At 33.7% G+C, this 15,453-nt stretch overlaps 1 protein-coding gene across 1 annotated transcript in view; it reads right to left on the bottom strand.

Moving 5' to 3' along the window:
* LOC129270775 (neuronal acetylcholine receptor subunit alpha-10-like) overlaps positions 1-12,044 on the bottom strand; it is a 28,944-nt gene extending 16,900 nt beyond the window's left edge. Inside the window, exons 1-2 of the mRNA XM_054908101.2 lie at positions 11,575-12,044; positions 5,121-5,266 (exon numbers count right to left, since the gene is read on the bottom strand). Of these exons, the coding sequence (XP_054764076.2) occupies positions 5,121-5,266; positions 11,575-11,623 (195 nt within the window). The 5' untranslated portion in view covers positions 11,624-12,044. The remainder of the gene's footprint in view (positions 1-5,120; positions 5,267-11,574) is intronic.
* Positions 12,045-15,453: the final 3,409 nt, after the last annotated feature.

Below are 15,453 nucleotides of genomic sequence, written 5' to 3'. Positions count from 1 at the left end.
ATATTGCTGGCTCTTTATAAAAGAACGATGTCCTCTCTTTGTTGGCTTGATAGTACTGATACCATAATCCACTATTGTCTGATACACATCCCTTGGCAGGGAAGTTTTAGGGCATTGTCTCTTAATGTCCAAGAGTTCCTCTCTTGAATAGGAGTGCAAAGCCATGGTCAAAATGATGACAAGGATTACAGCTCGCCAGTGATTAGCCATGGGTTCCATTGATATGCACTCAAGAGGAAATACACAATAGCCATGTAGGTAGCTGTAGAAAATTGAATCCAATTCCAGTGATCAGAATCCTGAAATGAAGATAAATTTCTTCCTAAATTGTCATAAAAAGGGCGAATGAAATAAATCAAAACATGTCCACCAGTTTCACTGAGACTTCCTCTTCAAACTGATGTAAACCATTAAGAAATCAAGTCTGAAATTCTCCGGTTATCAAAACAAAATATGGAGAGCTGAAAAGAGTGCAACCTGAGCGCAACCCCATACAAACAACAATTATTATTTATTACGACGACTCTGAAAATTAAAGTCGCAATCTACAAACATTCTCCACTTCCTGCGGATTATTCCTGCGAGGTGCTATTCAGTTGGTTCACAATCATGACAATGCAAGGATAAAATAATGGGTTTGAAAATCACACCGCCGGTATACACAGACCATTTTAGTTTTACATCGTATTTGATGTAATGTTCAAGCCGTATAGCGCGTACTCTGAAAATCAGAATGACCGTTCCTTTCATCATGTTATTATTATCATCATTATCATTTCTATTATTATCACTTTTATTAATATTATTATTATCATTATTATTATCATTATTATTACTATTATTATCATTAATATAAAAATGTTAATGACAATACTTGGCTTCTATAATAGCGCATTACACATAGCAGACTTAATTACCCTTTGGGTTTAAGATGTAGGAAAAGAGTAAACTAAAATTAGAATAGCTTAGAAGCAAAAAGATACGTGTATATAGCGTTCAAGAATTGGACACTGAACTCGCAATTCTTAACATACTGCACTTTACATTGTAATCCTAATCATTCATTGAAGAAGTGGTAAAATAAGGTCCAATATAGTGTAAATATTACGTAGAGTTATGTAAAAATGCTAAGGAAATGTGGTTATATATTTTATGCAACAAATATAACGCAATGTTTGGTAAAGTGTTGCTCAACCATTTTAAGACAATAGTCCACAGCGATAATCGTATATTGATTGGCATGAAAGAAATTAACGTCAGTGACCGAATACGATATAAATTCATTTTCAATCTGTGGAATAGTTTACCATTTCATTAAGGTCAATGACCGTGTGATATCTTCATTGCTATATGTAAGATGATAAAATCGTGAAGCATATTAGTGCATGATCACTGTAGTCTCTTCGCCTCTAAATGAATGGATTCAGAAATAAACATCCTTTAATTAAAAATTGGCATATAGAATTAGAGGTCTAAGTTGAGTGATGAAAATCGGAACTGCTATATGTGAGGAATTAGACCAATATTCATATTCTTCGTTTTTCATGTAAACGTTACTAAAAGTATAGTTCCTGAACTGCAGTCATTCGAAGTAGAATTATTCATGACAATTCCAATTGAAAATTCTAAAATCATGAATTTTTAAAACTGAGATCTATTCTAACCACACTTTGGCATTTTTAACACATTTAGCGATTTCCCTTTAACTCGGCCCTGTATGTACTTAAGCTCCATTACGCGATATAGTTACTGGCATGTATAATAAATGTAATATGATTATTTCCTCCGTCAAGTGGCATAGGGAAACATATATATGTTTTTGCTACCTGCACAACAAAATAAATATATATCTTGGGAGAACTAAGAACTTGCTATTATCAAAGAGTATCACACATGAAAATTTGTTCTGAAAATTGCCGAATTAAGTTATTATTACAAAATTGAACAAAATGCATATCATTTCAACTGATCAAAACGGCTGATAAAAAAAATCGTTAATTCTACTTAATTACAAGTATTCTATCCCCAATGTTGTTAAAATAGCATGTAAGTCATGATAATGATTGTAATATCAATGATAATGAGAATAACAATAATGATAATAAAATAACAACAGCAACAACAATAATAATAAAATAATGATAACAACAATAATCATGATAACAATGATAATTATAATGATAAAACAACACTTAAAATCTTCATGCCAAATCATCATCATTAATAACGAAAATAATGATGGCAATAAGTACGATAATAAGATATTATTGATAACAACGATATTTATGATGTTAATGTTATTTATGGTGTTAATGATTATAACGATAATGATGATAGTATTTAAGTGTAATAAAAAACAAGAAATCATACTTTTACAACCCTCATAAAAAGAGCACGTTGCCACTTTAACTGTGAAGTAGTAATGATTCATTGACCGCAATTGCCGAATCTTCCAAGCGAGTAGGATTATGAAATATGCCGATTTATATTGTGCGGGTCACAATACGTATCCATTATTGTTTAGTTGACTTCGGTATACAGATACTCCGGGTTGTGGGTAATAATGTTTACATAAATGATGAAAGCGCAGAAAGTTTCATCAATATCAATGAATTTTAAAGTTGAGCAATATTTTGAGGGGGAAAAATTACATGTATGCCGTCAGAAATATACAATTAGGTAGGTTGATAATACTTTTCTTTCTTTTTTATGTCATGACATGAAAATAAAATTTTGTCATTTTTTCCTTCATGTGTACGTATGTGTCTTCCTTGTAACACAATACACAATTAGATGTAGCATAATCATCTTTCACAGTAATCGGTAGTAAATCCTAGGGGTTTGGATGGAGAACAAAATTTAATGTAACGAAATACAAAAGAATAAGTTGGGTACACTGTAAAAAATATTGGGTAAAATTTTTACCACCACGAGGGCAATCATGTATCCAACCAATTTTGGGCAGTATTTTACCCAATGCGGGAAACATATTGCCCAGTAAGGTTAATAAATAAGCAGCAATTACTTAAGAATGGGCAAAATTTCCATCACACTGGATAAATAAAAATGCCCAAAATAAAGGCCTAGTGTTGGTTGGACACATAATTACCCCCATAGAGCATTTTTACCCAATAATTTTTAGAGTGTAGATGACATCATCAACACGCTCTTTTCATATCACTGAAGACGTATATATACTCAGCTATTTCATCAAAATAATGCAAAATATAAAATATCTTTGTTATACCTTGTCCGATTTTTTTTCGAATTTGCATTGTTTTGTTCGCTGATTTCACTTTATCTGTTCAAATAATTATATTTTCAGTCTGGACTCCCCCTTTAACACTGCCACACATGACTGTGATCTGTTTTGTAAGGATGCGGAGGGTTACCAGTAAGAGTTCTGAAATGGACAATCTGGAGTACACGAGGCGGATTCTTTGTTTGTATAACATCATCATTATGACACGTTCATTAAAAGTACATTGCCCTTTCAACTCAATTTTATGAAATTTAAACTGGTTGCGAAATTTGATAACGCGATTCTTTCTTTTTATGATGCAGAAGACATGCAAATACCAGCATACAAATATAAATAAACAAATAAATGGAGCATAGAAAACATGAATATATACTTTAACTGTTAAAAATAACTTAAACGACGCTGTTTACTATGTGAATCGCACAGTAGTTGCTTAAAACATTTTAAACAATTGTTTAAAATCTTAAAACAACCAAATTTAAATCCAAATATTTAATTATCAATACTTTAAGCATGGCTGTTTAAGAGTTTAAACACTTATTTAAACTGGTTGAACAACTTCTGTGCGATTCACATAGTACACAGCGACACTCTGAAATACAAGTTTTAACATTATTTTTAACAATTCACCAAGTAGCATTGTATCCTTGTGGCCCTTGTCCATTATCTAATTAGATAGTTGTCACGTGATTTGTAGGAAATGGTGAATGACCGATGCCATTGTTGGTCTATATGGGGCATAGGCCTTGTAAGATCTAGATTAAGTTAGATTGAAATACTTTTTTATTATTATTAATACCACTACACGTTTACAAAGGCTTTTTTACATAAAATCCTTGGTGTGATATTTTTAAGTGTGCAGATTTTAACAAATTACAAATTTAATAATTGCTTTCAAAAATTGTAATGTAAGTATTAGTACTTATTAATAACTTTCTCTTGCTATACAAGGATAAGTCCAAATTTGAACAAACTTAACAAGTCACTGATCTATAGTTCAGTGATTAAGGTCATTGACTGAGCCCCCCCCCCCCCCATATCCTAATCGAAACTTATCTACAAGTGGGTCTTCACGCATGACTAGCACATATAAAACCTGCCTTTAAGAGGGCCTTCAATACACCTGTCATTGTAGGCTGCTTATTCAGACCACTGAACATGAGTGGAGACTTTATCCAATCAGCTAGCGGTCAGACATTGGTTACAAAGATAAAAACTCATAAATAAAACATTAGCGCGTTGGGGTGTTAAATGAGTGTTTAGTGTTATCCATTAAATAACACTCGTTTCTTGGAATGTAAATAACACAAATTTGAATGAATAAATGAACGAATGAACGAATGAACAAATTAATGAATGAATTAATGAATGAAAATGAATGAATGGATGAATGAATGAATAAATGAATGAGTGAATGAATGGATGGATGGATGGATGGATGGATGGATTGATGGATGGATGGATGGATGGATGGATGGATGGATGGATGGATGGATGGATGGATGGATGGATGGATGGATGGATGGATGGATGGATGAATGAACGAACGAACAAATGATTGAATGAATGAATAAATGAATGAATGGAAAAGTAATTTCTTTCTTGCACTCATAGATCATCTCGCCTAAAATAATGAGCAAAGAAAACATTTTCTACATTTGAAACTCTTTATTTCTATCTGTTTCTTTTTAAATCACATTCTCAAGTGATTATGTTGTTTCTTTCAACATGACGTAATTTCACCTCAACACCAAAATTCCCTGAAAAACAAAATAGCAGACGATTATGAAAAGTATTATTTCCGTTCGTCTTTTAAAAACAAATTAATTTGTTAACCTGATAGAGAGAAGGAACTTACCATGTCGAGGATTTGTGAAACAAATAGCAGCATTTTAATATCGGTAGGTGTTGATTCGTTGATAACAGGTCTAATGTGCCTATCATAAGGATCATCTCCATGGAATAACTTCTTAACTAGCTCCTTTGTCAAAAGGCTGCAACTCCCTAAAAAACGACAACAATTAATAAAATCGTACAATAAATAAAATATGTTGAATCATTATTGGGTTGAAGGAAACATCCACCAATGTTGGGTAATATAACGTCTGGTGCTGTGTAATCATTACACAGTTGTTGTGTGAAGATAAATTATTTTTGTTATCTAACAATTACACAGGCTCCCTTTTAACCGAACATTAGGCGACTTTTTACTCAACCTTTGTAGAGTGATATTAAAAACAGAAATATATTACGATTCATCCGTTTATTTATAATTTATTTATTTATAGATTTGTTAATTTACTAATTCTTTTTAATTGATTGATTGAAGAATACAAACTTTATGTCATTTCATATTTTCAATAAGGAATAACAAAGTAAGTCAAGCGAAATACCTAACAACATAACGAAATGAAATGGGATCTTGTCGGAAACCATAGCTTTTTTAATGAAGGTTCCTATGCTTGATTAAATAGTTGACATAATACTATATCTTTAAACAGTAATTTGGGCCAACAGAAAGGATCATATCTTGGTTTACGATATTACATATTTGAGCAAGGGAATCTGCTGATTAAAAAGAGAGATTAATAAATAACATATTTTTCAACACTGTAGAAGTTTATCTGACCTGCTCGGAAGAAGGATATGCTTGTCGAATTCTATACTTCCATAACATTGCCTATTTATGATTGTTTTGTGTCATATTTATGGCCAATAATACTTAATTTGAATTGAACTGCAGTTGAACTACATGACCTATGCCATCGATTCGCTAATAGCATGTTATGTTATGTACCTCAGCTCTTATGTTTGTTTTGAATATGTCTTTAGTATATGCTATAACATTCCCAGAGCATTCTGGTCGGGCGCCAATGCTCAGGCAATTTTTCACGGAGGAAATATATCAATAAACGAACGTGTCTGTTTCCTCAGTCTTACATATCACTCCTTCATTGCCATATGAATGCGGGGGTGCTAGGGGTGCTGAAGCACACAAAAATTTTCATTGGGGGTGCTGCGTGTGTTATGTTCCATTAACAGCACCCCCTGGAAATCTGGCAGGTATGATAAATGGCAGAAATATAATGAAAGTGAAGGAGATTTTGTATGAAAACCCCCTTTTTTGGCTTTTCAAATTTCTCTGGACCGAACCCACCTCCATTTTGTAGTGAAAACAATTTTTTTACAAGTTCACTTCAGCACCCCCACTAAAAAACGTTCACAGGGCCATGCACTCCTGCTTTTATCAAGGCGAGCAGGACGTATCTTCAAATGGTAAATTGCCAATTCGTCTACTGCCAACTCGTCCACTCACCACATGGTCTACCTTCATTTAGTCTTATGCCATTCCGTCCATCAACATTTCGTCTAACAACCATTCTGGTCCAATAAACATTTGGTCCAATCATCACTTCGTCTAATCATCATTCCGTCTATTACCATTTCGTCTAATAACCAGTTTGTCTAATACCCATTTTCTTTTCATTCATTTTGCACAATTAACACTTTAGTTTAATTAGACCAAATGGTATATGGACTAAATGGCTATTGGACCAACTGGTTATTAGACGGAATGGCATTAGACTAAATGAAAGTAGACCACGTGGTGAGTAGACGAACTGATGATAGACCAAATAGAGTAGACGAGTTGGCAATTGGACGAGTTTTGCATTAGACGAATTGGAAATAAACCAACATGCTCTGTTATCTCTTCGCTCACAACATTATATCACTTAAGCATAAATAAGATGACATTAATTGGAATGACCTCTAATCTAACATGCCAATCGATAAATATCTCAATGTTTATCATAGATTGCATCTGGTTTTTGATTGATTATAAAGCGTGGTCATACTCATGACACGTCTTAACAAGGTCAGTGTGTACATTCTTGGTATAGATTGCATAACTTCCTCCTCAAATCCTTTCTCTTTTCCATGTATTTGATTTCTTCCATCTTTTCATTTATATATCTTTTATTTTTGCTTCTATTTCTCTCCTTCTTGTCCGTTTTTATTTGCCCCCTTTTTTACTCATCATTTTCATCTTTTTATCCCATTCTTGCGCTCTGTTTATCTCCTTCTGTCAGATTTTATTTCAAACTATGTATGTATATGTATATTATTCTTCTTATTCGAGAAGTAAGTTCACTAGCTTGATTAAAAAAAATATATAAGTTGTAATTCAATATCCATTTATATAAACATGATAAAGCTATACTTTAAAGGAGAATGAAACCCTTGAAACCAGCTGAATCCATATCAAAGAGAAAAATCAAAGAAACATATTGTTGAAAGTTTGAGGAAGATTGAATGAATAATAAGAAAGTTATGAGCATTTGAATATTGAGATCACTAATGCCATGTAGATCCTCCCGTTGGCAATGCGACCAAGATCTGTGATGTCACACACGTACAACTCCCTCGCTACTTTAGTACTTATTTCACTTAATATATTCTCACTTGTATAGAGTCTATCACAAGGTGAGGTGTCCTCTTTATGAGAGGACAAGTACAGAGGTTTCACAACATTATATCATTGATGAATCGTTTGTCATATGATTAGAATGAGCAAAAAGAGATATTTTGGGGTATATTTTCAGTGTCCAAAAGGGAAGAGTTTTTCATCTGTGACATCATAGATCTTGGTCGCATTGCCAATTGGAGGATCTCCATAGCATTAGTAATCTCGACATTCAAATGCTCATAACTCTTCTATTGCTAGTCCTATTTTACTCAAACTTTTGTTGATCTTATTCTTTGATTTTTCTGCTTTCACAAAAGCTAACTTGCTCCAAGAGTTTCATTCTCCTTTAACTTGAATATAATTTCAAATTCAAGTCAAATATATTCTACGTGTGGCTTTTATACATTTTAATAAAAGAAATTTCTTTACATTATTAATCAAATTATTTCCACTGCTAAATAACTACTTTAGCCGGGAGCATTAGTTTTTTCCAGACATCAACGTGCATTCCGAGGTCGTTTAAATTGTGTGTATCAGACTATAGTTATCATGCAGCTATACTAACATAATTATGTTTAGACCTCTTAGCATTTTGATTCTTGAGAATGAGCAGCAAACTTGCCATGTGTTTATAGTTTTAATTATCATTAAACATGCTATATGCCACCGAACTTCTCCATCTTGTTTTTGCATTGTTTTGATAAATGAAATGCCTTAATTAAATATCACATTCCCGACCCTTCTGAATCTCAGTTTTACTGTTAGCACGATGCGACAACTTTAGGAAATGGGTGTCAGAAACTCCGCAGGCTAGTATGGGGCGACGAACGGGAAGACGTTGTGGCGTTAAAAGCCGCGGATACAGTGTAACATGCAAATTGATATCTGTAATATCTGTAATAGCATGGATCCTACTAGAACGTTGATCCATGGTAATAGTCAGTCAGTGTAGAATCACGCAATATAGGGGTCAATGGTTTTTTTAGCTATCGTCGTTCTTTTTAACCAGGGCTTTAGTATGCATGTACTGTATGAACAAAATAAAATGGGGGACCTATCTGGCGATGACATTCTGAGCACGTTAAAGCAGATAAGAATGTTATCTTGCGTTAGAGAAGTATTTATAATATATTAATTCATCTTTCAAAATAAATCAATGGTATAATAATTTCTTATGATCTGTGAGACAGTGAAAATGCAAAAAAAATTATTATTTCTGTATATTCATATCTATTTCCTTATTCTGAGGAAGAATTCAGTTTTCTTCCTGTCACTCTTTGAAGCATGTTGCCCAGTCTTTAGAGTTATGAAAAGTTTCAAATCGTGAAATTATGTCTGTAAAAATTTGAATTACCAGTAATATCTGCCAATACATTCGCATACACAAATATTATAAGTGTATATATATATATCATATATCATCAGTGAGAATATTACTGATGTCGTTTCGTGTTGCCCTAATAGCAGACCCAACGCCAGAATTTGGTATTTAGTGCTCAAATGACAGATTTTAACCAATAATTGTGTGGACAGTATGTTGCCCAGTGATGGTTAAAAATTGGGCCCTTTTTGCCCAACCTTTTTATGAGTGCAGAGGGAAAGGAGAAATGCGATGTATACGACTGAGACCCCAATCCAATCTATATCAAGAAAGATAACGAGTAATCTCATTTGTTTATAAGATAAGCTCGTTAATCATAATGATCACATGGCCCATGAGCAATGGCGTATAGATGTTGGGGCTTTGGTCTCTGGCCCCTCATGCGACCAAAATCGAAAAAAGAGAAAATGAAAGGAAAGGGAAATAGGAAAATATGATATTATTTGATTGAAATTATGACACAATCAGGGGCTGCGGAAGCGGGGGGATTCAGCCCCCCCCCCCCCCCCATTTTTTTCCAAAACAGTTTACAAAAACGTAAAAATGGCCATATGATTGTGATTTTTTGGATGGTCAGCCCCCCCCCCCCTTGAAAACCGTTCCGCGGCCCCTGACAATCTATCACAAAATTAACCAAAAAATAGAGGAATAGAGGGAAAAAACCTTTCCACCGTTTGTCATTAATGGGGTACTCTGAAATGAAAATATTTATATCTAAATAAATAGAGTAAAATTTAGACAGTAAAATGCTGAAAATTTCATCAAAAACTGACAACGAATAGTAAAGTAATTCATTTTCAAGCTAATTCATATATTTAAAAACAGTTATATACTTGTTGTCATGAATATTCATGAGGTGGGCTGATGATGTCATATCCCAACTTTCCTTTTTCTTATGCTGTCTTATACATAAAATCATTATTGCTTTATTTTCTCGTGTATAATGAGTAAATGATACGTATCCCTTGTAATGAAATAAGTTGCTGCAGAAATGAATATCTAATGAATTAAATAATTTGTCAATCCAATTTTTAAGTTCTTTGTATAGAAAATTTGAATAAACCTAATTTCATATAATTAGATAAAAAAGAATAAGTGGTGATTTGGCATCATCAATTTGCTCATTGAATATTCATGAGACATGCCTAGAACTGTTTCACCGGAATAATGCAAATCTTTAAAATACCATAACTTGATTATTCCTTGTCCGATTTTGATCAAATTTTCAGTGTTTTTTTTTTTCGGGGGGGGGGTCTGTTTAAAACATTTTCAGCCCGGATCATGTCTTTAATATATTAAGCATTTGATAGATGTACCATGCATGTGATGATTACATGCATGTGATCTAGTTTTATATTTCTTTCTTCTTGTTACTTTTCAACAGCACAATCCAATCCAATAATGCGTTATCATTTACAGTAATTGTGCTTTGTAGGTGTTTCTCGATTACCAAGAACAATATAAAGTCAATCTATTGATAAATAGTATATTGGGTCTGTTGTTGTTTAAAACTCGTGGCGTATTGAATACAAAATAACAAGCAACCATAATAGTGGCTACTTATATAGCAAACAGGTCCACTTTCGGTGATCACGGCGCTTCAACACATTACGATGTATAAATGAGCAATATAAATATAATACCAATATAATTTTTTTTTTTGTATTTATGTTAGAGAATTATTTCCAATTCAAACACTATTCCTCTTGATTGTTATAGTCCAAGTTTCTCTATTGATAATTATTGGGGGCTTTAAAGAACCATTCTTACATGTACATTAATATCAAATACGCCAATATTAATAGTCTTGTATCAACAACCGTTGATTGATACCTTTTGGAGAAACATGAATGAATGAATGAATGAATGAATGAATGAATGAATGAATGAATGAATGAATGAATGAATGGATGTACGGATGATTGAATCAATTAATCGTTTAATTAATTAATCAGTGGTCGAATGAAAGAACGAATAAATGAATTAGTTAATTTATTTATTCATTTATTATTAATCAATCAATTAATCCCATTAAATATGCATGGATGAATAAATGTTAAAAAAGGTTATATGTTATAAAAGTTAGACAAATGAATGGGCCTATGTAGGGATATAAAATGTATAAGTGATTGTAAAAATGAATCTATAAATGAATTATGAAAAAAATTGAATGAGCAAATATATAATGAATGAAATAAAGAAATTATTTGATACGTAATAGGTCTGTAACATTTGATATATCAATAGATGAATGAATAGATTACTTCGAGTAATTGATAAGATAGGTTGAATATCAATAAATCAATAAATTAATCGAGTAATAAATTGATAAATAACTTAAATTAATAGGCCTATAACTGAATAGATAAAATTGGAAAACAGTCTCACGTATTCACATACTGATAAAAGTGGAATAATGAAAACCGGGAATAATTAAACAGTGGAATAGCTCCATGAACTTACCGTCATATGAAAGCAGTAATAATAAGGCAAGTTTGTAGATAAGGGTCATGGTGTCAAACTATGAACGAGCCGATCATATCAAATTGGTTCTAATCCAATAACTTCGAAGAGCCGATTGTGATGTTCAATCATAGTATGATCGTATTACGATCACGTCTGTGACTGTTACGCATGAAAGAGAGGCGCGGTTCATTCTCCGTTGCTCAAGCGCGCGCTCAAGTATCAAGGTGTCGCACGGTGGAAGGAATAAACTATAGGTATCACATGCCTAATTCATTTCCCATAGACTCGTGTGTTAAAGCGGCACTAAAAAAAATCATGAAAAATAAGGAGGAGATTCGAGGGTTGAATATTTACTACCAGTGGATAGGATAAATGTCTGACATTCATCCATATCTGACCAGAAAAGGGTACCTCGACCGGCTCATTTTAAAAATAAATCAGCATTTATGAAGACTACACCTGACGGGATCAAATTCATCACTTGAGAGAGTCAAATGGCCCTAATTCTTCCAATTTGGAAAAAGGAAGTTCAGTAGGTACCCTCCCTAGAATCAGTGTTAGGTTGTCAATCATATTCATTCATTTTTGTCAATCAGCAATATCAAATTTTAAAATTTAGAATTGGGGGTTGGGTCGAATGAATATTTTTGGGCTGCCAGTTGTAATTAGGCCCGTGTGACCTATAGGTATATTCCAGTTGCGCAATCATTTTATTTAGCGTTAGAGTAGAAAACAGTGGTAGGCCTATAGGCGGATCCAGATGGGGTCACATGAGGCCCGTGACCTCTCCCCTCCCCTTGAGAGCAATATTACTATAAAAAAAAGTGAAGACTTTGAAAATCCTTGATCCAAAGGTTTTTTAAAACGTGTTTAGGGTATGTTTTTCCCAACCTTTTTCCCCGGGGGCTTTTTCCTCCTCGTTTCTGAAAAGTGTTTGGATTCTTCCCGATTGTAACCCTAACTGCACTGGGGGCCATTGGCGGCGGAAGCCAAAAAATTTAGGGGGGTCCACCTGAAATTTTGGGATGGACACAGGTAAAAAAAAATTGACAAGCCAAAAAAAAAGTTATCAACCTAAATTTTAGGGGACCACAAAAAAAAAGGTTATCAACAGAGATTTTAGGGGGAACTGTCCCGCCCCACCTCAAATTTAGGGAGAACGGACCCCACCCCCCCCCCCCCTGCTTCCGCCGCCTATGCTGGGGGCATGCAATACTAATGAATATAGTTTTGTCTATATTTAAGCTTATTGTTAGCAAGTAGACAAAACTTGTAGAAAAAAATGTTTAGGGGGTTATTTTGCACACAGAGAAAAACTCGTTTATAGGTTGTTTAGAAAAAATTTGGTCACGCATGTGTACAGCAATACATTTGCCCCCCCCCCCCCCCCCCCGTCTCAGCAGCAGTATAGAAGCAGAGCACGAGAAGTAACCCGGAGTAGTAGCAGGAGAAGGAGGGACCGCCAGCATGGCAGCAGCAACAAGGGGGTGAACTAAATGTGACGTTACATTGTCATTTTATTGTGATTTTTTATTGTGATTTTTATACGTTAAATAAAACAAAACAAAACAAAAATTAAGCCACAGAGAGCCCCCGTTATTTTTCAAGCAGTAAAAAAAACAGAGGAGAAAAAATGTGGAAATTGAAGTGTAGACAGACGGAAGAAGAGTAATTCAACATGACAATGTAACGTCACATTTAGTTCACCCCCTTCACTCCTACTATAAAAAAATGTTGAAATTAAAGTGTAGACAGACGGAAGAAGAGTAATTCAACATGACAATGTAACATCACATTTAGTTCAGCCCCCCCCCCCTTCACTCCTACTATCAAAATGCCCATGCAGGTGCAATCCGTGAGTATTGGTGCTAGAAGTTAAAGGGATCCTCCAGGCTGAAAATAATAAGATTTGATCGGATAGAGAAAAATCAGACAATCAATACACTGAAAATTTGATCAAAATCAGACAAAGAATAAGAAAGTTATGGCATCTGAGAGAGTTGCATTATTCCGATGAAACATTTCTTGGCATGTCTTCATGAATATTCAATGAGCAAACTGAAGAACTCATATCCCCACTTGTTCTTTGGTGTTTTTTAAACACGAAATTAGGTTTGTTAAATTTTTTTCTCCACTAACTATTTGGATTGAAAACTGATAGATATTCATTGCTGCAACTTATTTCATTATGATAAGGGAGACATAATCATTAACGCATAGGAAAAATGAAACAATCATGATTTTATGTAATAACTTAAGAAAAAGGAAAGTGGGGATGTGACATCATCGGCCCACATACTGAATATTCATGGAGACAAGCGTATAACTGTTTTCACAATATACTGCTGAACTTTAAAATTTGATAACTTCACTATTTGTTATCAGCTTTTGATGAAATTTTGAATTTTACTCTATTTATTTAGATATGAATATTTCCAGCCCGGAGTACCACTTTAAATAGTGATTTTAGAACTCATCATGGGCGTACTGGTTTTGGAATCGGCAAGGGTTGCTTCGGAATTCATTTTCATCGTTTGCGAATGGTGCGTGCATGGCAACGAATCGTTATTGAAATAATAAAATTAATTTATAATAGGACAATAAGTCCATGTTCCTTTTGATAGCAGCGAGTCTCTACTAATGGGTCTCATGAATAAAATATTTAATATATTTGAGAGAAAACGAAAGTAGAATATCGGAGGGGTAGAGAAACGAAAGGTTTATTAATAAATAATGATACGCTCGTCTGTCCGTGAAGCGTTTAGAATATGATCAAGCTAATGATAATGCTCGAGCCTCTGTATCCATTTACGAATAACAATTTGATAGTGATATACAGTAATCATTTTAAAAGCCTGCCTATACAGTGCGTATCCAAAAAAAGTCTATACTTTTTTAAATATTCATATAAAATGATAAATTTGTAATAACCTGAAGCCTTTTCCACATTTATATATTGGTTCGGGTCTATTTATGTGAATGGCGATTATTACTATATCGACAAAACTTTTTCGCATGAGTGAGCACCACTTACTTGAGCAAAACTTGAAAAATAGTTTATATGGATAAAAGTAGACGTTAATCATGAAGAGCACATGGAATTAAGCTAAGAAGGTTGATTTAAAGATATTTTCCCCTTTCTAGCTTTCATCTTGGCCCAAACACTCCCTCGAGCGCCACTGGCCCCTCCCCCATTCCCCCACACACCTTGACCATATCGCTATGATATCCGATTTACAAATAGCAGTGATTCGCATGAAATAATAGGGCTTGATTTTTCTTCCAAACGTTATTCCTTGTCATGCCGGAGGAATGTTTGGAGAAGCAAGTACGAATTGTGAAGTTTGAAATGTAAACCCCCTATAAACTGATAAATGACAAAACTTCATAAAGAAAAAACGCTGGAGATATATCTGGAATGAAGTTTTGTTTACATTGATTTGTTTCATTCTATATACTTATATCCAGCAGGCACAAACAACCTAATAATTTGATCAAAATCAGATAAAGAATAAGAAAGTTATGGCATCTAAAAGATTTGCATTATTCCGATGAAACATTTCTTGGCATGTATTCATAAATATTCAATGAGCAAACTAAATATCTCATATGTATTGTATGTATTGTATTGTATTGTATTTATTTAATCACGGTAAAACTTACATTCAGTCATAACAGACTGCTTTTCAGCGAGTCCGTGAACTTAAAAAACATGTAAAAGTGAGACAATACGAAAATATTCAAAAATATTACAGTAACACATAAAATAAAACATACATAATTAAAATGAAAAACAATGATAATTAAAACTACATAAAACCGCAGTGCGAAAAGAAATTATAGAAATTCTCTAGCCCCCCCCCCCCCCCCCCCCCC

Source organism: Lytechinus pictus, chromosome 11 (assembly GCF_037042905.1).
Source record: "Lytechinus pictus isolate F3 Inbred chromosome 11, Lp3.0, whole genome shotgun sequence".
NCBI lineage: Eukaryota > Metazoa > Echinodermata > Echinoidea > Temnopleuroida > Toxopneustidae > Lytechinus > Lytechinus pictus.
The sequence above is the reverse complement of the archived record's forward strand: the minus strand, read 5'-3'. Positions and strand labels throughout refer to the sequence as shown.